We start from the raw sequence: 21,784 nt of genomic DNA on the forward strand, positions 1-21,784 counted from the left end.
TTTCAGGGAATACTGTTGCTAACGTTTGTGTCCTTGAATTATATGCAAGAGTAATTAATATAAAATATTCAACATAGACCATAGATAGAAATCCCCCGTGCTTCTTAAAAATGTTACTTGCAGTAATTAGGGGCTACGGGGCTTCACCCTTAACTCCCTTGGTCCAGGACCAAGATTGAATTTGGGGTAATACACTTTGCAAACAATGATGTCGGATCTCTGACACCTATATGAGATTGTTGAAAATAAAAAGTATAATATGGGACCTTTAATGTGCAGTCGATCAAGATATGTAGTTAAAATATTCTCCCTGTTTTGCATAATGCAACAAATTTCTGCAAAAAAGAAACTGCAACATTTTAAATCAGGTCTTTCTGTTTCAGTGATGTGTTTCGATTCTTTTGGATTCCTCACATTCAAATCGAAACTGGCTGCAACGACACGAACGAGAAGCCACAAACTTCCTGCCCGGCATCTGTTTTCTTCCCGATTGACTCAGATCTTGTTCTTTCATTGATCTTTCTTTCATTCGGCTTCTAAAAAAGTCTGAAGCCTTGATCTGTTCGTGTGCATCTTGGTGGTCAGCGCTGCATCAAAAGAAAAAAACGTCTGGATGCAGATGAGCTCTACAACAACAGACAGAGACGTTACTATTGACAGGAAGAGCTGGATGATGAGGTGAGGAGCAACTTCTTTTATTCGTTACTGTTTGTTCAAAGGTTTAGAGACAGAAAATCATCCGTGTGTTATGAATGTGTCATTGGTTTATTTACTTCATTCTTTTATTTCATTTCTTTGTTTCTCATTTCCTTTTCACATCTTTCTCATTTCCTTTTCACCTTCCATTTCCTCCATCCTTTGCTCCATTTATGCTTTTCTCAGCATTTCTCAACATAGTTTAAAAGTTTCAAAGTCAGCTTTATTGTCAGTTCTGACACACACTCTATGTGGCACACATACGCAGGACTGAAATGTTATTTCCTTGAAGGTTTACGGTGCAACACCTTAAACATAAAACGTACTCCAGAGTCCTGAGTGAGTTTGTGCAGAACAGGGAGAGAGTGGATCTTCCTGGCAGCCTGGTGGAGGAAGCTGTCCTTTAGTCTGCTCCTCCTGGTCCTGGTCCTGGTCCTGGTCCTGGTCTCGTCCATGATGGCAGCAGACTGACGAGAGGCACCGATTATCTTCTCAGCTGCTTTCACTGTGTGCTGGAACATCTTAGGGCAGGACGTGGTGCAGGAACCCAACCACAGTCTCAATGGTCTCTGTAGATCGTGCAGATGCGCGGTAGTCCAGGAGAGGTCCTCTGTGACGTGGAACTTGATGCTGCTCACCCTCCCAACTGAATTTCTTGACGTCCTGGTGGATGAAGTCCTTGACTCCTAGAATTGATCTGACGCATGATGAGCTCATCTACTACTGCTCTTTACTACTTTGTAGAGCAGATTATTTTAACATTACTCTTGTTTATAATGTTTTTCCATCAGTGCTGCTGAGACTAAGTCGACCCTGGAGTCCAGACTGGACGCCCTGCAGAGCCACTTCACCTGGGACCTGGTCTTTGGAAAGTCCATCCTTGTCCGTCTCAGGGACACGCTGAAGGACATCGGCACCGATGAAAGAAACTTCTGGCTGGGTCATGTTTACAACCTGCAGGGGTTCGTCCACTATCACATGGGATTAGTTGAAGAGGCCCAGAGTTTCCTCAGCAAGGCCACCGAGGCTTTCCATCAGATTAGGAAGGGGGACTCGGATGAGGGTCCCTGGTTGTTGGTGAACTATGGGAACCTGGCTTGGCTGCACCACTACCTGGGTGAGGAGGAGGAGAGTGAGCGTTACCTGTCAAAGGTGGACGGCCTCATGAAGGAGTACCCATCTCCATCCGAGGACGAGCTCCACCCAGAGGTCTACGCTGAAAAGGCCTGGACCCTGCTGAACTTTGGCAAAGACGCGAAGAAACAAGCTGCAGATTATTTCCAGAGAGCCATCAGGATGCAGCCGGACATGGTGGAGTGGCAGACCAGCTACGTCCTGGGGTTGGTGAACGCTTTCAACTACAAGACGAATCTGAGCACCGACGTCTTGGAGAAACTACGAGCAGCGACGGAGAAGGATCCAGAGAACATGTACCTCGCTATTCACTGTCTCGAGCAAAAGGCAAAGGAAGGAGAAGACATGGAGGAGATAAAGGATGAAGCTCGTGAGCTGGCTGAAAAGATTTCAGTGAATCCTGTCAGCAGCTACAGTGGTATGAAAGCAATACTGAGGCTCTACAAGAAATACATCTCCTACGATGACGCCATTAATCTGGCAGAGGAGGCTCTGAGGAAGCATCCAGACGATCGCTACCTGAAGAGGTGTGCAGCGCTTTGCTACAAATGGAAGATCATTTTTGACAAGGACATTCTCCCAACACAAAGCATGATGGACAGAGCCATCAGTCTCCACAGGGATGTGATCTCACTTTATCCCGACTCTGCTCTGGTGAAGAAGATCGACCTTGCTAATATTTACGGCAAATCAAGTCAGACCATGCACAAAGCAGAGCAGATCTACCAGGAGCTGCTGGAGGAGGACATGGAGCTGATGGATAAACAGGTGCTCTACTACCGCTACGCCAGATACTTGGTCTTCGACCGCGACGAGCGCAACATGTCGATAGATTATCTCATGAAGGCAGCAGAGATACCTCAGTCATCCTTCTTCCGTGAGAACAGCATCAAAGAGTTGGAGAAGATCCTGAGACGAAGAAAGAACCGACGGTGCAACGACATCCAGGAGTTTCTGGAAAACCTGCAGGACTATAATCCTGTTCAAGCTTTCAATGGAACCAAACTCAAGAACAAAACTATTTATTTGAAGTAACATCTAATAACAGTAGAATAAAAGGGATGTTTGCAGCAATTTGAATCTTCGATGAAAACACTGAGCTATGGCTTTTGTTTTACATCTAAATGTAAAACAAAAGAATTATCTAAAAGTCTGGTTTGTTCTGGTGACACTTTAACTACTCTTTAACTTGACTTTAACTAGAGAATAAATAGTGCCGCTATTACACAATTAAATGATGCACAAAAACCGGCCCCAAACTATTTATGCCTGTTGCATTTGGCATTGTACATGGAAACAAGCGGTGATCCTCAGATACTGGGCGTCCTACTGTGTGGCAGACGAACACGGTCAAGCAATGTACCACTTCTTCCAAATACCTGAGAATCTGAAATGAAATAAACTTAAACTTATCTGAGGGTCAACGGTTGTGTTGGTGTATGACGTCCACTGCAAAAAGTAAATAGTCCTGATGGACACTGTGCAGCAATGTCCTGGTTTGAAGTTGCCTTCACTGGCTTCTGTCATTTCAATTGCATGTGCAGACAATCCGTACACTCGCAGATATTTTACATGCGCATCACTGATACTACGAATCCCCGACTGCATTGTATCTTTTTTCCTCAAAATTCCAACTTACTCTCAACATTTCGACTTTTTCCGCCAACATTGTATTCTGACATTTTTCTCAAAATTTGGACTTTTCCATTTTTCTCATCAGTGTATTTTGACTTTTCTCTCAAAATTTCAACTTATTCCCGACATTTCGACTTTTTTCTCGACATCATTTTTTTGACTTTTTTCTTGACATTTCGACTTGTTCTCACATTTCAACTTTTTTCGTTAAGAAGCGCTATATAAGAGCAAGACCATTTACCATTGACCATCTACCAGGAGCTGCTGGAGGAGCAGATGGAGCTGATGGATAAACAGATGCTCTACAACTGCTACGCCAGATACTTGTACTACGACCACCGAGAGTACAACAAGTCAGTTATCACGTGAAGGCGGCAGAGATACTTCACTAGAGGGACATCGGCGTGAGTGGTGTGGCATTCAGTGTCATTCAGTTGTCCAGCTCTTGCTCGTTAAATGCAGAGTGAATAGTTGTTGCTGTTCTGTTGTGGAAAAGTAAAGGACTTTGATCAGCGTCCTTACTCCACACACCTCGCTATAGAAAACTGCAGCAGAGGAACAATAGAGCACTAAGTGAATGGTTGTTAGTCTGATAGGCTGTTTCTAATTAAACGTTAAAAACAACGTAATTTATTTATTTTAATTTTTTTAACAGTGCAGTAATAAACAAGATCATTTTGAAGAAACTATTTAGTGATGAATCTGGATCTTTACTTATAACACACACATCAGAATCTGTTCATAATAAACTCACTTTCTCTCTCTCAGATCCTAAAGTCATCCTTGGGAAAATGGGAACTAAATATTTGATTTTTTTTGTTTTTTTTTAAGGAACTTTAGAGAATTGAATTTGCTACTTAATTAAAAGCATAAGAAAAATATCAAATAGATTTTGTTTGTTTTTTGTTTCCATTTTTTAAACCTGAAACTCAGGCTGCAATGACAGTTACATATTTAAACCAGCAGGTGTCGCTACAGGGAAACTCCACCCTGTGTTACTACAGGGATCTCAGGAGATGCCAAAAAAGAAATCCAAGATGGCGGAATAAACACCACAGCAAAGATCAGTGGTATGGAGGAACAACTCTGTCATAATTAAAAAATAAGTTAATAAAGAAATGAGAGAATAAAAAATACCTACATATATGCCATAAATACTATTTATTTATTCATTTCATTATGTATTTATGAATGCATCCTCATCAGCATTACATTTTTTTGTGCATGCTGAAGTGTTTGCATCAATAAACGAATAGCATTTATGTATTTAATTATTTATGGAATATATCTGTAGGTATCTTTTCATTTATTCATTTATTTTTTTTATTTTTTAATTATGGCAGAGTTGGTCCTCCATACTGTAGGCTGTCCAGTGATTTATTAATCAACACGAATGAGAAGCCTCGAGCTTCCTGCCCGGCATATTTTTAGTTTTTTTCTTCCAGATTGACTGGGATCTTGTTCTTTCATAGATCTTTCCTTCATTCAGCTTCTAAAAAGTCTTAAGTCTTGATCTGTTTGTGAGCATCTCGGTGCTCAGCACTGTGCCAAAAGAAAAAAACGCCTGGATCTAGATGAGCTCTGGAACAACAACAACAACAGAGACGTTACTATTGACAGGAACAGCTGGATGATGAGGTGAGGAGCTTCTTCTTTAATTCATTACTGTTTGTTCCACACACATTAAACTCAAGGCCTCCAAGATAATAGTTTATATCTGTCAGAAGTGGCAGGTATTGCCATTGATACTACAAATCCCAGACTGCATTGCAGCAGGCTGAACCTTTGGCATCAGGCAGGTGCGTCAACGGTTGACCCATAAAAGCTCAAGCCATAGTCATGAAAGCGCTAAATTGCAGTAAGAGTATTATATGGAACAGTATTAAGGCCACCCATGAAAAAAAATCACAATAATAGTTCATATTCTTAATTATTAATCATTAAGCCCTAAAACTCTTCCGTATGATACCACTGATTTAAACGTTGTCTCAACATTTCTACTTTTTTCCCCGACCCAGTATTTCAGTGTTTTTTCCTGTCATTACATTTCGACTTTTTTCATGTCATTTTATTTCGACTTCATCTTTGACTTTTTTCTTGAAGTGCAAAACAATTAAATAATAACATGAAAAAATAATCTACCTTCTCTCATTTTCTTTTTCTCATGGGTCGCCCTAATTCTCTTCCATACTAAATACTACAATATACTAACGGAGATTGTTTCACAAACTTCCTGTGAACATGGAAGGAGGAGGCAGTAACTGTGTAGGAGCAGCACATTTATTGAACTTGGTTTTACTGGAAAACATTTAATTAATATTTCTGTACGAATGATTTCTGACAACTGCTGCTGTCGGCTCCGGGTTGGGAAGTGACGCAAGAGCCCCAGCAAGAGAGAGTGGCAGATCTAGAGAGTAGGGATCTTCATGACCATGTTCATGGCCAACGCAAACGCCAACATGGAGGTTGTGCATCATCTAGATGACGCCAGTCCGATGTTGACATCCCAGAGGCCAACGTCAGACTAAAATTGTCAGAGTAGTCAGGGATCAAGTTGTGGTATCTGTGCAATGTGCAATAGGTGCTGCAGCTGTAATAGTCTTGGTGGCACGTTTTTCCTTGATGCCAAACAAGTCTGAACACGTGATGAAAGTGCAGATTGTCAGGAGCCCCTGGTCCACGTCTCCTTTGGCGTTTGCTTCAAGTGCAACATGTACATAAAACTCTTTGTTGGCTACAAAATTGACGCTGTTCTGACGGCCTGATTTGGGGAGTAGTTCGTGGCACTGTGGGTCTGTCTGGGCTGGCTCCTCCTCCGTCTCACCAGGTGCTGTACTAAATGTCAACCTGCTGCCGCATGTACACCGCCTGTCCTCCCCTATCTCCTCATCTACTGCTGCCTCTTTATGTTCTTTACTACCTTTGAGAGTAGATTATTTTGACATTACTCTTGTTTTTAATGTTTTTCCATCAGTGCTGCTTGACGTCCTGGTGGATGAAGTCCTTGACTCCTAGAATTGATCTGACGCATGATGAGCTCATCTACTACTGCTCTTTACTACTTTGTAGAGCAGATTATTTTAACATTACTCTTGTTTATAATGTTTTTCCATCAGTGCTGCTGAGACTAAGTCGACTCTGGAGTCCAGACTGGACGCCCTGCAGAGCCACTTCACCTGTGACCTGGTCTGTGAAAAGTCCATCCTTGTCCGTCTCAGGGACAAACTGAAGGACATCGGCACCGATGAAAGGAACTTCTGGCTGGGTCATGTTTACAACCTGCAGGGGTTCGTCCACTATCACATGGGATTAGTTGAAGAGGCCCGGAGTTTCCTCAGCAAGGCCACCGAGGCTTTCCATCAGATTAGGAAGGGGGACTCAGATGAGGGTCCCTGGTTGTTGGTGAACTATGGGAACCTGGCTTGGCTGCACCACTACCTGGGTGAGGATGAGGAGAGTGAGTCTTACCTGTCAAAGGTGGACGCCCTCATGAAGGAGTACCCATCTCCATCCGAGGACGAGCTCCACCCAGAGGTCTACGCTGAAAAGGCCTGGACCCTGCTGCATTTTGGCAAAGACCAGAAGAAACAAGCTGCAGATTATTTCCAGAGAGCCATCAGGATGCAGCCGGACATGGTGGAGTGGCAGACCAGCTACGTCCTGGGGTTGGTGAGCGCTTCTGACCATGAGAAGGGCCTGAGCGGAGGCCTCTTGGAGAAACTGCGAGCAGCGAGGGAGAAGGATCCAGAGAACATGTACCTCGCTGTTCAATGTCTTGAGCAAAAGGCAAAGGAACAAAAGGAAGGAGAGGACATAAAGACTGAGGTTCGTGAGCTGGCTGAAAAGATTTCAATGAATCCTGTCGGCAGCTACAGTGGTATTAAACCAATACTGAGGCTCTACAACGTACACATTTCCCATGATCACGCCATTATTCTGGCAGAGGAGGCTCTGAGGAAGCATCCAGACGATCGCTACCTGAAGAGGTGTGCAGCGCTCTGCTACAAATGGAAGATCATTATCGAGAAGGACACACTCCCAACGAAAAGCATGATGGACAGAACCATCAGTCTCCACAAGGAACTGATCTCGCTTTATCCCGACTCTGCTCTGGTGAAGAAGATTGACCTTGCTAATATTTACGCCAAATCAAGTGAGGGTCTGCACAAAGCGAAGCAGATCTACCAGGAGCTGCTGGAGAAGGACCTGGAGCCCTTAGAGAAGCAGATGCTCTACAACCGCTACGCCAAATACTTATACTTCAAACGCAACGAGCACAACATTTCGATAGATTATCACATGAAGGCGGCTGAGATACCTCACCAGAGCTTCAATCGCAACAGCAGCATCAAGACGTTGGAGAAGATCCTGAGACGAGGAGAGAACCGACGGTGCAGCGAGATCAAGAAGTTTCTGCAAAACCTGCAGGACTATGATCCTGTTGAAGCTTTTAATGGAAACAGCCCAAACTAAGAAACAAAGTGAAGGGTTTGCACCACTGAAAAAAAAAAAAAAATCTATACTTGAATTAAGTCTAATAATAAGGGGGATGTTTGTATTAATTTGAATTTTAAATGAAAACATTGAGCTATCATTAAATGATTCACGAATTGCACCTTGATGCACTTTAACAGTTTGCTACTGATATAAATAAATCCTGGTAATGCTTTACGTCTCTTAATCATATCTCTACAGAGTTTGCACACCTTGATTTAAAAATCTATCGCTAAACAGAAGCATTAACTGGCTGATGTTACTTCACAATCATGTAAACAACACCTTCAGTTGAAATAAAATACCTCAGCATCAACTGGATCCAACAAATCAAACCTACTTGAAGCCTCAGCAGAGTCTGAATACTGATAAGAGATTCATTTCTCAAATGTTCCTACAGACGTCTTCATCTTCTGATGAATCTCTGGAAAATAATAACAAACAAGATCATTTTTTAGTCTGGACTGATGAATCTGGGTCTTATTATAACACACACATCAGAATCCGTTCATAATAAACTCACTTTTTCTTCTCCCACAGATCTTAAAGTCATCCTCAGGGAAAATAGGAAAGTATAATTAGATTGTTTTGTTTATTTTATGTTTATTTTAAGTTTATAATAATTAAAAGACAAAGACAAAGAACTTTTGGAGACTTAGAAAGACTGACTGCAGTTTTTTTCTGATGCATTTTACAAAATTAAATTGTTTAATTGTGTTTTTTGTTTGTTTGTTTACTAAAAACTAATTTAAATACCATACCATAATCCAAAAACACCTTAATGGGCGGTCCTTAAAGAAAGTATTAAAAATATTCGCTCTGTTTTGCATCATGTAATACATTTCTGCAGATAAGGAACTTTAAATCAGGTCTGTCTGTTTCAGGGATGAGTTTTGATTCTTTAAATTTCCGTTCATCCAAATTGACACTCAGGCTGCAACCACCGTTACACATTTTAACCAGCAGGTGTCGCTGCAGGGAAACTCCACCCTGTGTTACTACAGGGATTTCAGGAGATGCCAAAAAAGAAATCCAAGATGGCGGAATAAACACCATAACAGACACAAATGAGGAACTTCAGTCTTTCTGCCCGGCATATTTTTTTTGTTTTTCCTTCCACATTGACTGGGAACTTGTTCTTTCATTGATATTTCTTACATTCGGCTTCTAAAAAAGTTAATATTGACAGGAAGAGCTGGATGATGAGGTGAGGAGCTTCTTCTTTAATTCATTACTGTTTGTTCCACACGTGTCAAACTCGAGGCCTCAAAGATCATAGTTTATATCAGAAATGGAAGGTATTTCGCATGCAGACTGAATTTATTAGTTTCCGATGTGATGATTTTCCGGTTCTACTTTGTCTTTTAGGTGTAATATGAGCTGACGCACACACGAAACTTATCAGCTCATGTTGCACCCAAATGTAAAATATGCCAAAAAAATAAATAAATAAATACATCAGGAAACAGGAAAACCATTATATACCCGGAGAGAATAGACTTTTTCTGGAAGTGCAACAAAAATGAAATAATGACAAACAATTTACCTTCTCTCATTTATTTCTCATGGCTCTAATTCTCTTCCATAATAAATACTACAATAATTTAACAGAGATTCTCACACAAACACGTAGTAACGCTGCAGACATGCTACAACATACAGATACCGTCAGGACAGATTAGGAAGGGGGACTCAGATGAGGGTCCCTGGTTGTTGGTGAACTATGGGAACCTGGCTTGGCTGCACCACTACCTGGGTGAGGAGGAGGAGAGTGAGTCTTACCTGTCAAAGGTGGACGCCCTCATGAAGGAGTACCCATCTCCATCCGAGGACGAGCTCCACCCAGAGGTCTACGCTGAAAAGGCCTGGACCCTGCTGAACTTTGGCAAAGACCAGAAGAAACAAGCTGCAGATTATTTCCAGAGAGCCATCAGGATGCAGCCGGACATGGTGGAGTGGCAGACCAGCTACGTCCTGGGGTTGGTGAACGCCTCCAAGCACGAGACGAATCTGAGCACCAACGTCTTGGAGAAACTACGAGCAGCAAAGGAGAAGGATCCAGAGAACCTGTACCTCGCTGTTCACTGTCTCAAGCAAAAGGCAAAGGAAGTAGAAGACATAAAGGACAAAGCACGCAAGCTGTCTGAAAAGATTTTAATGAATCCTGTCGGCAGCTACAGTGGCATTAAACCAATACTGAGGCTCTACAAAGAACACATTTCCTCTGATGACGCCGTTAATCTGGCAGAGGAGGCTCTGAGGAAGCATCCAGACGATCGCCACCTTCAGAGAGAACTAGTTGATGTTTTACAATCATCTACACAACATCTTCAGTTAAATAAAATACCTCAGCATCAACTGGGTCCAACCAATCAGAGACATCTGGCTGGAAACTAACTCAGAGATGTATCGCTACCATCGCTCTTACATCAAGCCCCGCCCCCAAATGATCTGATTGGCCCTGCAGATATTTGCTGGAGCAGAGTCAATTCCCAATTCCCCCTTTTTCGATACAAAATGCGATAATAAATGTCTAAGAACTTCCTCTCACTTCAATTCTTTTCCCATCACTGTTGAAAAGAAAACATCTATTGCAGAAAAATAAGATCCAGCTACTTTTCTTTTCCAATTCCACCAAAGGTGAAAGAAGTTCATTATGAGATTATGAATGAGGATTATGTGTCCAACGACTTTCTTCATCTGAAGTTTAACTTAGGACTGAATAGTAGCCGTATGATTTCCTGTGACCTGGATCACGAAGCTTTGTTATTTCATCTGATGAATTACAAAATAATAATAAACAGGATCATTTTCAAGAGACTCCCGACTTATGAATATGATTCTTTATTTACACCTCACACACCAGAACCTGGAGATTCCTGCAGAGCTGAGGCTTAGCTGATGTGGCAGAAAGTGACACTGTCAGTCCGAACTATTTGCGGTGGAAAACGTGACTGATCACCTGTTGCATTTCGTGTCGTACGTCGATGCAAACGTAGCGAAGCAATGTACCCATTCCTCCAAATACCCCAGTATTTGATCTGAGGGTCAATGGTTGTGGATGAAAAGTTCAGCCAGTGTGTTTTTTTAATTTATTCATTTATTTATATTTAATCATGTCAGAATCGGTGCTCCATACTGTCGGTGGACCAGTGTTCATCAACGTTTAATATTTAACCAAAGAGTTAAATATTACAGACACGAATGATAAACCTTGAACTTCCTGCCCGTCTTATTTTTTTTTCTTTCCACATTGACTGGGATCTTGTTCTTTCATTGATCTTTCTTACATTCGGCTTCTAAAAACACGTTAATATTGGCAGGAACAGCTGGATGATGAGGTGAGGAGCTTCTTCTTTAATTCATTACATGTCAAAGTCAAGGCCTCCAAGATCATAGTTTATTTCTATCAGAACCGTCCCACCGGTATTTTGCATGCTCACCATTGGTACTACAAATCCCAGACTGCATTGCAATAATCTGAACCTTTGGCATTGAAGAAAGTAACCTTTCCATTAGACGCTCAAAGTGCTTGCAATTAAATTCATTATTTATTCGCTCTGCTGGGGCTATATGAACCACACACAGTTATTAGCCATAATTTATACTTTCTAAAAGTAATTATGAAGAAATGAAATGAATAATGTAAAATAGTTTCGGGGCACCACCCTTGAACAGGGACCAATAACCTCGGTGTAGGTAGCAGTCTCCAAGTAGAAAAGTTAAAATAACTGAGGCTCGAAACTGTTTAACTCCCAGCAAATCCCAGCACAGACTCTCTCAACCAGTCACCAACACACAGTCACAGATGGCTATGATAACATTTATTCTACACAAATAATCTCAATTATAACTGACACTACTTGGTGAAACAATACTCACATACTACCACTACATCTATGTACTACTTCTACCAAGCAATGACAACAGGAGGGTTTATGTGTGCGGAGAATTAGACGTAACCCAAACGTCAAATTTACTTCACAACACAAACAGCTAAACAAGCTCTGTCCAGACACTAAGCCTCTTGATTGGCTGACTTGGCGATTGAGCGATCCTCATTGTTCTGATGTCGTCCGATACGACGGACATTTCTTCATCGTTCTGGGTTCGACAAGGGATCCTTATGGCTCGAACAACGATGGCATCCGTACCAGCTGGTGTACAGGGGCTGGACCTCGGTGGAGATGCAGCCGGTCGAAGGAAATTCTGGTCCTTTGTCTGTGAAGGTTCATCCAGGCCATGGTAATCCAAAGCCATCATCTGAGTAGGTTCTGAGAGAGCACTGGAAAGTTGAGGTTTACATAGAACTCCAGGTTGAAGGTGTGAATGATGTAAAAACTTCTTGGGGACAGAAGTCAAGACTGAATTGGGTTTGAAATCGGGGTGGGTGATATGATGATATTAAATCGTGAACGATTACAACGTGAAGACGATCTGTCAAACTGTAGAGATCGTGGGATCGTCGAGGCCACATTCTATAAATTGCAGTTCTATGCTGATGCACCGACGCACCAGACGTATCACGTCATCAACCTGAGCGACCAATCATAGCGAATTACAGGCAGTGACGCGCTTTCTTACCCGCCTCCTTGTTTATACGTGTAGCCGCATGGAGCCAATAGCTGAAAGACAAACAGAGTTGGTCACTATAAAAAAATCCACTTCTATTATATGGAATTGGTTTGAATTTTCCTCAACTAATGAAGTGCAGGCAAATGTTCTGTGCACAGAACAGGTTCGCACAGAACATTTGCCAAACAGCGATGGGCCCGGCGGCACCGGTACCAGGCGGAGGCAGCAGCTAGCATAAGACCAAAACAGTCAACATTAACACAGGCGTTTAACAAAGGCACTCCGCATGACAAGTCAAGCACGCGATAGAAGCAGTTACCTTTTGTCTTGCAAAAGATATGATACCTTTCAAGACGGTAGAAAACTTTCTGTTACTACTTTTGCAAGAGTTCACTTTATTAGAATGTTGCTGTTGTTTACCTTAAACTTGATTGTTTGCACATGCTTATTTTTAAAAAATCGTGATATGATATTTTTGCCATATCGCTCACCCCGAGTTTGACATAAACCTGAATGTGGTGTTTTTTGAGAATTCTCCTCACACCAGGATGGCAACATTCTTCCTCCTTCTTCTACAATTAAAAAATGTTTATAAAATTCAGCCTGCCACAGTGGCTATGCTACACGCTACTGCTGAAATTTGCCCACATTTGGCAGGTTGGTCTTAATGTCAAGCGCCGATCACAACTGCTACACCAGAGCCTCCCCCTTCAGCCCTGTTGAACATCTTTACCGTCTCTCTCTCTTTATGCTCTTCACTACGTTTTAGAGCAGATTATTTTAACATTATTCTTGTTTTTAATGTTTTTCCATCAGTGCTGCTGAGACCAAGTCGACCCTGGAGTCCAGACTGGACGCCCTGCAGAGCCACTTCACCTGGGACCTGGTCTTTGGAAAGTCCATCCTTGTCCGTCTCAGGGACAAACTGAAGGACATCGGCACTGATGAAAGGAACTTCTGGCTGGGTCATGTTTACAACCTGCAGGGGTTCGTCCACTATCACATGGGATTAGTTGAAGAGGCCCGGAGTTTCCTCAGCAAGGCCACCGAGGCTTTCCATCAGATTAGGAAGGGGGACTCAGATGAGGGTCCCTGGTTGTTGGTGAACTATGGGAACCTGGCTTGGCTGCACCACTACCTGGGTGAGGATGAGGAGAGTGAGTCTTACCTGTCAAAGGTGGACGCCCTCATGAAGGAGTACCCATCTCCATCCGAGGACGAGCTCCACCCAGAGGTCTACGCTGAAAAGGCCTGGACCCTGCTGAACTTTGGCAAAGATGAGAAGAAACAAGCTGCAGATTATTTCCAGAGAGCCATCAGGATGCAGCCGGACATGGTGGAGTGGCAGACCAGCTACGTCCTGGGGTTGGTGAACTGGTTCAACCACAAGACGAATCTGAGCACCGACGTCTTGGTGAAACTGCGAACAGCGTTGGAAAAGGATCCAGAGAACCCGTATCTCGCCGTTGAATGTCTCAGGCAAAAGGCAAAGGAAGGAGAAGACATAGAGGATGAAGCTCGTGAGCTGGCTGAAAAAACTTTAATGAATCCTGTCGGCAGCTACAGTGGCATGAAAGCAATACTGAGGCTCTACAAGGATTTCATCTCCTACGATGACGCCATTAATCTGGCAGAGGAGGCTCTGAGGAAGCATCCAGACGATCGCTACCTGAAGAGGTGTGCAGCGCTCTGCTACAGATGGAGGATCATGTATTTTAAGGACACACTCCCAACGCAAAGGATGCTGGACAGAGCCATCAGTCTCCACAGGGACCTGATCTCACTTTACCCCGACTCTGCTCTGGTGAGGAAGATCGACCTCGCTAATATTTATGGAAAATCAAGTGAGGGTCTGCACAAAGCAGAGCAGATCTACCAGGAGCTGCTGGAGGAGGAGATGGAGCCCTTAGATAAACAGGTGCTCTACAACTACTACGCCAAATACTTGGCCTATGACCGCAACGACAGCAGGATGTCAATAGATTATCACATGAAGGCGGCTGAGATACTTCAACAGAGCTGCATTCGCGAGAACAGCATCAAAACGTTGGAGAAGATCCTGAGACGAGGAAAGAACCGACGGTGCAGGGAGATCAAGAAGTTTCTGCAAAACCTGCAGGACTATGATCCTGTTGAAGCTTTTAATGGAAGCAGCCCAAACTAAAAAACAAAATGAAGCATTTGCACCACTGTCCATCGGTGAGTTACGATATTCAAATAAAAAAAATATGTATTTTTGTGCGCAGACTGATGTTCAGGTCTTAAAGGGTTAAAATAAAATGGCATCAACTGGATCCAACCAGTTAGAGACATCTACTTGGAAACTTAAAATCTCTTCTAACTTAATTTAAATCTACAACACAACAAAGTGTAAGCAAAGAAGAAATATAGTTAAAATATTTGACATGCTTTGAAATAAAGGTGTGCAGATAAGAGATTGTGCCAGATCTTTCAGTGATGAGTTTTTCTTCACTTGATTTCCCTTCATCCAAATTGAAACTCATCGGCTGCAACGACACGAACAAGAAGCCTCGAACTTCCTGCTCGGCGTCTTTTTTTCTTCCAGGTTGACTCAGATCTTAACAGAGACGTTAACATTGACAGGACCAGCTGGACGATGAGGTGAGGAGCTTCTTCTTTAATGCATTTCTGTTTGATCCAAACATGTCAATCAACAGTGTTTTTAATAATGACCTTAAGTTGATGACTCATAAAAATTAAGTTGTTCCAAATAGTTTCTTCACATTATTTAAAAGAAATGTTTAGGTATCATCAGTACTATCAAATTAATGAACATAGTTTTTTAAGTTGACCTCCATTTTAAAATTACATTTTTTCAGTTAGACATTGTCGTTAGGTTAGTTGGGTTCTTGTTGATGTAGCTTTAATAAATAAATTAATTCAACCACAACATTTTAGGCAATTAACATTTTTTTTTCATTATTGAACTGCAGTGTTTTAATATAATATACAACATACAAGAAAACAGCTAAAATAAGAACATGATCCACAAGTTGCTCATTAAACATTAGCTCTCAGTGATTAAGAATTATATCAAGGGTCACAGCATATATTATATTATGCTCATCAGTAGAGCACAACATGATGGAAGATGGTTTCCCTCCAAGGTCTTTGTCTCTTTGACCTCAATATTTTGCAGTTTTGAAGTCAGATGCTGGGGTGCAGTTACCAGCTATGGCATTCGCCATCACTTAACAATCTAGGCAAGACAGCTGATGGCTACTTCTCTGCATTTTCCTGTTGTATTGTTCTGTTTAAGAGAAGAAAAAGATGAGAGTATGCATTTAAATCAATATATTGTGAATTAGTACGTACTAGCACACTGCATTTCAATGATTCTGAAAGTCCAAATAATGACCTTGATCTTTGGGAGTGCAATGGTCAAGTTTGTTTACAAAATGTAGTCAAATAAATCCACCTTTTATTTACATGCTATACAAATTAAAGATGAACAACTTAGCCTAGTACACTGTCAGTTGTAACACAACTGAGAATGCAATAGACCACAAATTCACCAGTATAACTAATAAATGAAATTATACTTACTTTGTAATGTGGATTCCATCAGTGTTGTTCAGGATACGTGTTCCTTTATCTTGACTGCATCTTCAGTGTGGGGGCGCTGAGACTTGAGGACTTAAAATACTAAGTTATAAGTTGCCACAACTTGAAACCAGTTCAATGAGAAGTGACACAGAAATATCAGTTTATTCTGAACACAATATTAAGTTGATCTTAGTATGAATGGTACTCAGTCAACTGAACGTATCAAATATTGATTGTAACTTAAAAGTTTAATCAAAATCAGTTAATAAAAAATTTTGTGTTGCGACAATGCATTTAATTTAACAGGTCATCTGAATTGTTTATTATTAGAATTGGCCCACAGGTATTTTGCATGTGCTCCATTAATACTACAAATCCCAGACTGCATTGCAATAGACTGAACCTTCAGCATCAGGTAGGTGCGTCAATGAGCTCCTCCCCCTTGCCAACTATCAGACACTGGCTGTATCCAAAATCACCCCCAACACCATTTTGTAGTGGTGTCCGAAACCTTAGTGATCAAATGCTATGCCCTACATACGGGATTCAAAATTTCCCATAAAGCATTGCAAAAAATAGTGACCATGCAATGGTCACTTCACAGGTGCTGGACATCCCATCAGACATTGCGCCTCTAGTGGCTGCACTGTTATTGGCCGTTAGTGGATGTTAGCGAGACACATTTTGAAGTTTCGTTGCGATATGGTAGTTGATGCAACGGAAGAGGGTGTTGAATGCAGAGTTGACGTCCACAAATAAGACCTGTGCATAATACCCTGCAGAGTCAAGGTGGTACAGGAAGTAGTGCAGAGCCATGCTGACTGCATCCTTATAGGCAAACTGCAAGGGGAACAGCAGGGGGTCAGTGATGTCCTTCAGGTGGGCCCACAGCAGTCGCTCAGAGGATTTCATGAACGCAGACGTCAGGGCGACTGGTCTGTAGACGCTTAATCCTGAGACAGGGGACTTCTCGAGGACCGGGATGTTGGTGGAGCATTTGAGACAGGAGGGAACCTCACACAACACCAGGGAGCTGTTGAAGATCTGGGTGAAGACAGAAGACAGCTGGTCAGCACAGACTTTAAGGCAGGATGGAAACACTACATCCTGTCCCTAGATCCTCAGTGCAGACAGGGGGTCTTACTAACTTAGGCCCGTAGCGCCCAGTGGAGCATAGGCCATCGATGACCCTTCTCCATCCAGCACGGCTTTGGACTGTCTTCTCCCCAGCTGCTACCATATCTATTCACAACCACCTTGGTGTCTCACCTCCAGCGGTTTTTGGGTCAGCAAAATCAAGGTCATCGAGTTGTGACAAGAGTGTCCAGTCGATGCCATTCTTCTTCTTGTGGTGGTCTTCATTATCCAGTTTATAACCAGAAGAAACAAGAGGGGTGACAGTAGACGTCCCTGCATGACCTCAAAACTGTCTGACATCTGGCCTGCATGTTGGACCGTGTAGGACATTCTGTGGTGAGATGATCTTCTCAGAGACACCGTAATGAGTCATCTATTCGTCTCTGCGTCCACACTCTCAAAGGCCTTTTCATAGTCAATGAAGTTAATGTATAGGTTTGAGTTCCTTTCTATTGACTGTTGCACTGTGATGTCTGCCTGCTGGTCTCAGAGCAGGGGATCAACTGCTGCTTTCATTCTCTCCAGTAGGAGGACTTTGCCTGGTACAAAGAGGAGCGTGATTCCTCTGTAGTGTTTGCAGCTTTTGATGATAAGTTCCTCCCTTCACTTCTCCAGTACTTACTCTTCCTCCCATACTTTGGTGAAGAGGCTATGAAGTATGTCAGTGGTGGTTGTTAAGTTTGCCTCGATTGCCTCTGCTGGGATTCCGGCTCTGCAGCTTTTCCTGATGTCATTGCCCTGATAGCCTTTCTGATCTCTGCCTTGCATGGCCTCACACAGTTAATTGGTAAAACTGTGTCTGCTGGTGGTATTTGTGGTCGTTCTACTGGGGCTGACTGAAGCAGGACTTCTTTGACATGTTCGGCCCATCTTCTCCGCTGGTTCTGAGTGGTAGAGAATGAGTTCCCTGTTTGTCCTTCACTGCTTTGTCTGCCCGATGGACCTTGCCTCCGGGCTTCTAGGTGATCATGTATAGGTCTATCATGAGTGTAATATTCCTGCGCCTTTTCCTTTTGCTGTTTGAGTTTTGCTTTTGTCCATCTTATCATTCTTCTCCTTTCTTTCTTTTAGTTTCTTAAGTGTTTCAATGGACATCCACTCTTGATATTTTGTTGTCCTTTCCCCAAGAACTTCCTTGCAGGTGTCCAACCATGTCTTTTTTGACTGTTGCCACTGAGTCTCTGCATCTCAATCTCCATTCACTCCTTCTGACTGCAGTATCTGATTTCTGTTCTTGAGCATAATCTGGAATCGCTTCTCTACTTCTTGGTACCTGAGAAGTCGGAGGTCATATCTTGTTGTACTGGCAGTGGTGGGGTGCCTTTGCAGTCATTATCTATTCTTCTCTTCACTCGCATCCTCAGTGTGTCCGGACTAGAGCACCATCTCCCCCGATGTTAGTCTCATCTGCCCAGATTGTAGTCACCTTGTCTTGCAAAGGCCCAGAAGAGGGATGGTGTAATTCCCCATCTCCTGTGCTACCTGGACCTACTTCCCTGACTCAAATATGGTTCTGATGTTTCCTGTGACGACTTTAGTGGTGGTGACTCAAAAAATTACTCAAACTACCAGCGGATATTCACATTTGCACCTGTTTCTTTTATTTGCTTCATTATTTCAGTGTTGTCTCCTCATCCATTGCTGCTTCTTTATGTTAACATTATTCTTGTTTTTAATGTTTTTCCATCAGTGCTGCTGAGACTAAGTCGACCCTGGAGTCCAGACTGGACGCCCTGCAGAGCCACTTCACCTGGGACCTGGTCTTTGGAAAGTCCACATTTGTCCGTCTCAAGGACAGACTAGAGGACATCGGCACAGATGAAAGAAACTTCTGGCTGGGTCATGTTTACAACCTGCAGGGGTTCGTCCACTATCACATGGGATTAGTCGAAGAGGCCCGGAGTTTCCTCAGCAAGGCCACCGAGGCTTTCCATCAGATTAGGAAGGGGGACTCAGATGATGGTCCCTGGTTGTTGGTGAACTATGGGAACCTGGCTTGGCTGCACCACTACCTGGGTGAGGATGAGGAGAGTGAGGCTTACCTGTCAAAGGTGGACGCCCTAATGAAGGAGTACCCATCTCCATCCGAGGACGAGCTCCACCCAGAGGTCTATGCTGAAAAGGCCTGGACCCTACTGCACTTTGGCAAAGACCAGAAGAAACAAGCTGCAGATTATTTCCAGAGAGCCATCAGGATGCAGCCGGACATGGTGGAGTGGCAGACCAGCTACGTCCTGGGGTTGGTGAAAGCTTCTGACCATGAGATGGGCCTGAGCGCCGACCTCTTGGAGAAACTACGAGCAGCGAGGAAGAAGGATCCAGAGAACATGTACCTCACCATTCAGTTTCTCAAGCAAAAGGCAAAGGAAGGAGAGGACATAAAGGATGAAGCCCGCAAGCTGGCTGAAAAGATTTTAATGAATCCTGTCGGCAGCTACAGTGGCATTAAGACAATGCTGAGGCTTTACAAGGAACACATTTCCTCTGATGACGCCATTAATCTGGCAGAGGAGGCTCTGAGGAAGCATCCAGACGATCGCTACCTGAAGAGGTGTGCAGCGCTCTAATACAAATGGAGGATCATTTATGAGAAGGACACGCTCCCAACGAAAAGCATGATGGACAGAGCCACCAGTCTCCACAGGGACCTGATCCCACTTTACCCTGGCTCTGCTCTGGTGAACAAGATCGACCTCGCCCTCATTTACACCAAGTTGAGTCAGACCATGCACAAAGCGAAGCAGATCTACCAGGAGCTGCTGGAGCAGGACCTGGAGGACTTCGAGAAGCAGATGCTCTACAACCACTACGCCAGATACTTGTTCTTCGACTGCAAAGAGCGCAACGTGTCCATAGATTATCTCATGAAGTCGGCAGAGATACCTCAACAGACCTTCTACCGCGAGAACAGCATCAAGATGTTGGAGGAGATCCTACGACGAGGAAACAACCGATGGTGCAGAGAGATCCAGGAGTTTCTGGGAAACCTGCAGGACTAGGATCCTGAAACTAGCCCAAACTAAAACACAAAACTGTATATCTGAAGTTACATCTAATAACAGTAGAATAAAGGGATGTTTGTTGTAATTTGAATTTTAGAAGAAAATGCTGAGCTTCAGCTTTTGTTTTCGATCTAAATATCCGTTAATGTTTTAAATAGATATCCCAAAGCCTGTTTGGTTTGTTCTGGTAACACTTAACTGACTCTTTAACTTAACTTTAACTCTAGTGAATAAATAGTGCTACTGTCCTGGTAATACTTTATGCATCTTAATCATCTCTCTACAGACTTTGAACGCTAAACAGAAGCATTAAGTGGCTGATGGATCTTGAAGATGTTTTACAATCAATCCAACCAATCAGAGACACATCTAGTTGGAAACTAACTCAGAGGTATATCACTACCATTACTCTTTTGTCCATCACAACATCAAGCCCCGCCCCAAAATGATCTGATTGGCCCTGCAGGTCTTTGCAGAATCAGTTCCCAATGTAGACACTCCAGATAAAATTGGTCATAATCTTAAAATGAACTTCTTTCACCTTTGGAATGGTCTTGAATGAGGGATATCTATTGAACGTCATCTATGATTTAATTCTGTAATTCTGACGTTGAAACCACAGAACATCCTTCATTAATGTTTGTTTTTTTTCCTGTAAATTTACTCAAACTTTTCGAGATTGGAAAACATATTCCAGATTTAACATATGCAAACATAAAGTTCGGTTTTCAAATGAAGGACAAAAAAACTGAATTTGTGAATAACTAATTTAATTCTTTTGGCAAAATACTGATTTCTAAAAACCACCTAATGTTTAATGCATATCTAAATGAGATAATATTACATAAAAGACGTGTAAAATGTTGTAGCATGAAGGAAGCCTGACATCTTTATGAATATTTATGTACCTTAATTCCTGATCGACAACTTGTCTGTGTTTTTTCTTTTCTTTTCTGTTTGCTGTTAATTGTACTTATGTTCATATACCTCTGATGTGCTGCTCAGTTATTTATTTCTCATATAATCTCCTAATGTTGTTATTTAAGTCTAAACATTTAATTATCCACAACACAAAAGTAGAAAAGGTGTGAAGTAGCTGATTTTCTATGACCTGGACCACAACGATATTTGTTATTTCATCTGATGAATTTCTGAAAAATAAAAGTAAACATGGTCATTTTGAAGAGACTATTTAATGATGACTCAGGGTCTTTACTTATAACACACACATCAGAATCTGTTCATAATAAACTCACTTTCTCTCCCTCAGATACTAAAGTCATCCTTGGGAAAATGGGAAAGTATTATTTGAATTTTTTTTGTCCAAGGAAGTTCTAGAGAGTGGATTCAACTCACTGTACATGTTTGTGAGGAATTTTACAGAATTAAATTGACTAGTTAATTAAAATCATTTTTGTTTTTTGTTTCCATTTTTTAAACCTGAAACTCAGGCTGCAATGACAGTTACATATTTAAACCAGCAGGTGTCGCTACAGGGAAACTCCACCCTGTGTTACTACAGGGATCTCAGGAGATGCCAAAAA

At 42.4% G+C, this 21,784-nt stretch overlaps 3 protein-coding genes and 1 pseudogene across 3 annotated transcripts; all 4 read left to right on the top strand.

Moving 5' to 3' along the window:
- Nucleotides 1-494: 494 nt before the first annotated feature.
- Nucleotides 495-3,834, top strand: LOC125009229 (interferon-induced protein with tetratricopeptide repeats 1-like). The gene is made up of 3 exons (XM_047586966.1): nucleotides 495-678; nucleotides 1,488-2,811; nucleotides 3,724-3,834. The coding sequence occupies exons 1-3, from the start codon at nucleotides 614-616 to the stop codon at nucleotides 3,832-3,834; spliced, it is 1,500 nt and encodes a 499-aa protein (XP_047442922.1). The 5' UTR covers nucleotides 495-613.
- A 1,000-nt stretch (nucleotides 3,835-4,834) lies between these two features.
- Nucleotides 4,835-8,136, top strand: LOC125009722 (interferon-induced protein with tetratricopeptide repeats 5-like). Its single transcript, XM_047587893.1, has 2 exons — nucleotides 4,835-5,103; nucleotides 6,582-8,136. Exons 1-2 carry the CDS (start codon nucleotides 5,096-5,098, stop codon nucleotides 7,936-7,938), a joined length of 1,365 nt encoding a protein of 454 aa, XP_047443849.1. The 5' UTR covers nucleotides 4,835-5,095; the 3' UTR covers nucleotides 7,939-8,136.
- A 150-nt stretch (nucleotides 8,137-8,286) lies between these two features.
- On the top strand, nucleotides 8,287-15,053 carry LOC125009724 (interferon-induced protein with tetratricopeptide repeats 1-like). Its single transcript, XM_047587894.1, has 2 exons — nucleotides 8,287-9,166; nucleotides 13,351-15,053. Exons 1-2 carry the CDS (start codon nucleotides 9,159-9,161, stop codon nucleotides 14,696-14,698), a joined length of 1,356 nt encoding a protein of 451 aa, XP_047443850.1. The 5' UTR covers nucleotides 8,287-9,158; the 3' UTR covers nucleotides 14,699-15,053.
- LOC125009727 lies at nucleotides 14,704-21,648 on the top strand (annotated as a pseudogene).
- The last annotated feature ends 136 nt before the right edge of the window (nucleotides 21,649-21,784 follow it).

Source organism: Mugil cephalus, chromosome 6 (assembly GCF_022458985.1).
Source record: "Mugil cephalus isolate CIBA_MC_2020 chromosome 6, CIBA_Mcephalus_1.1, whole genome shotgun sequence".
NCBI lineage: Eukaryota > Metazoa > Chordata > Actinopteri > Mugiliformes > Mugilidae > Mugil > Mugil cephalus.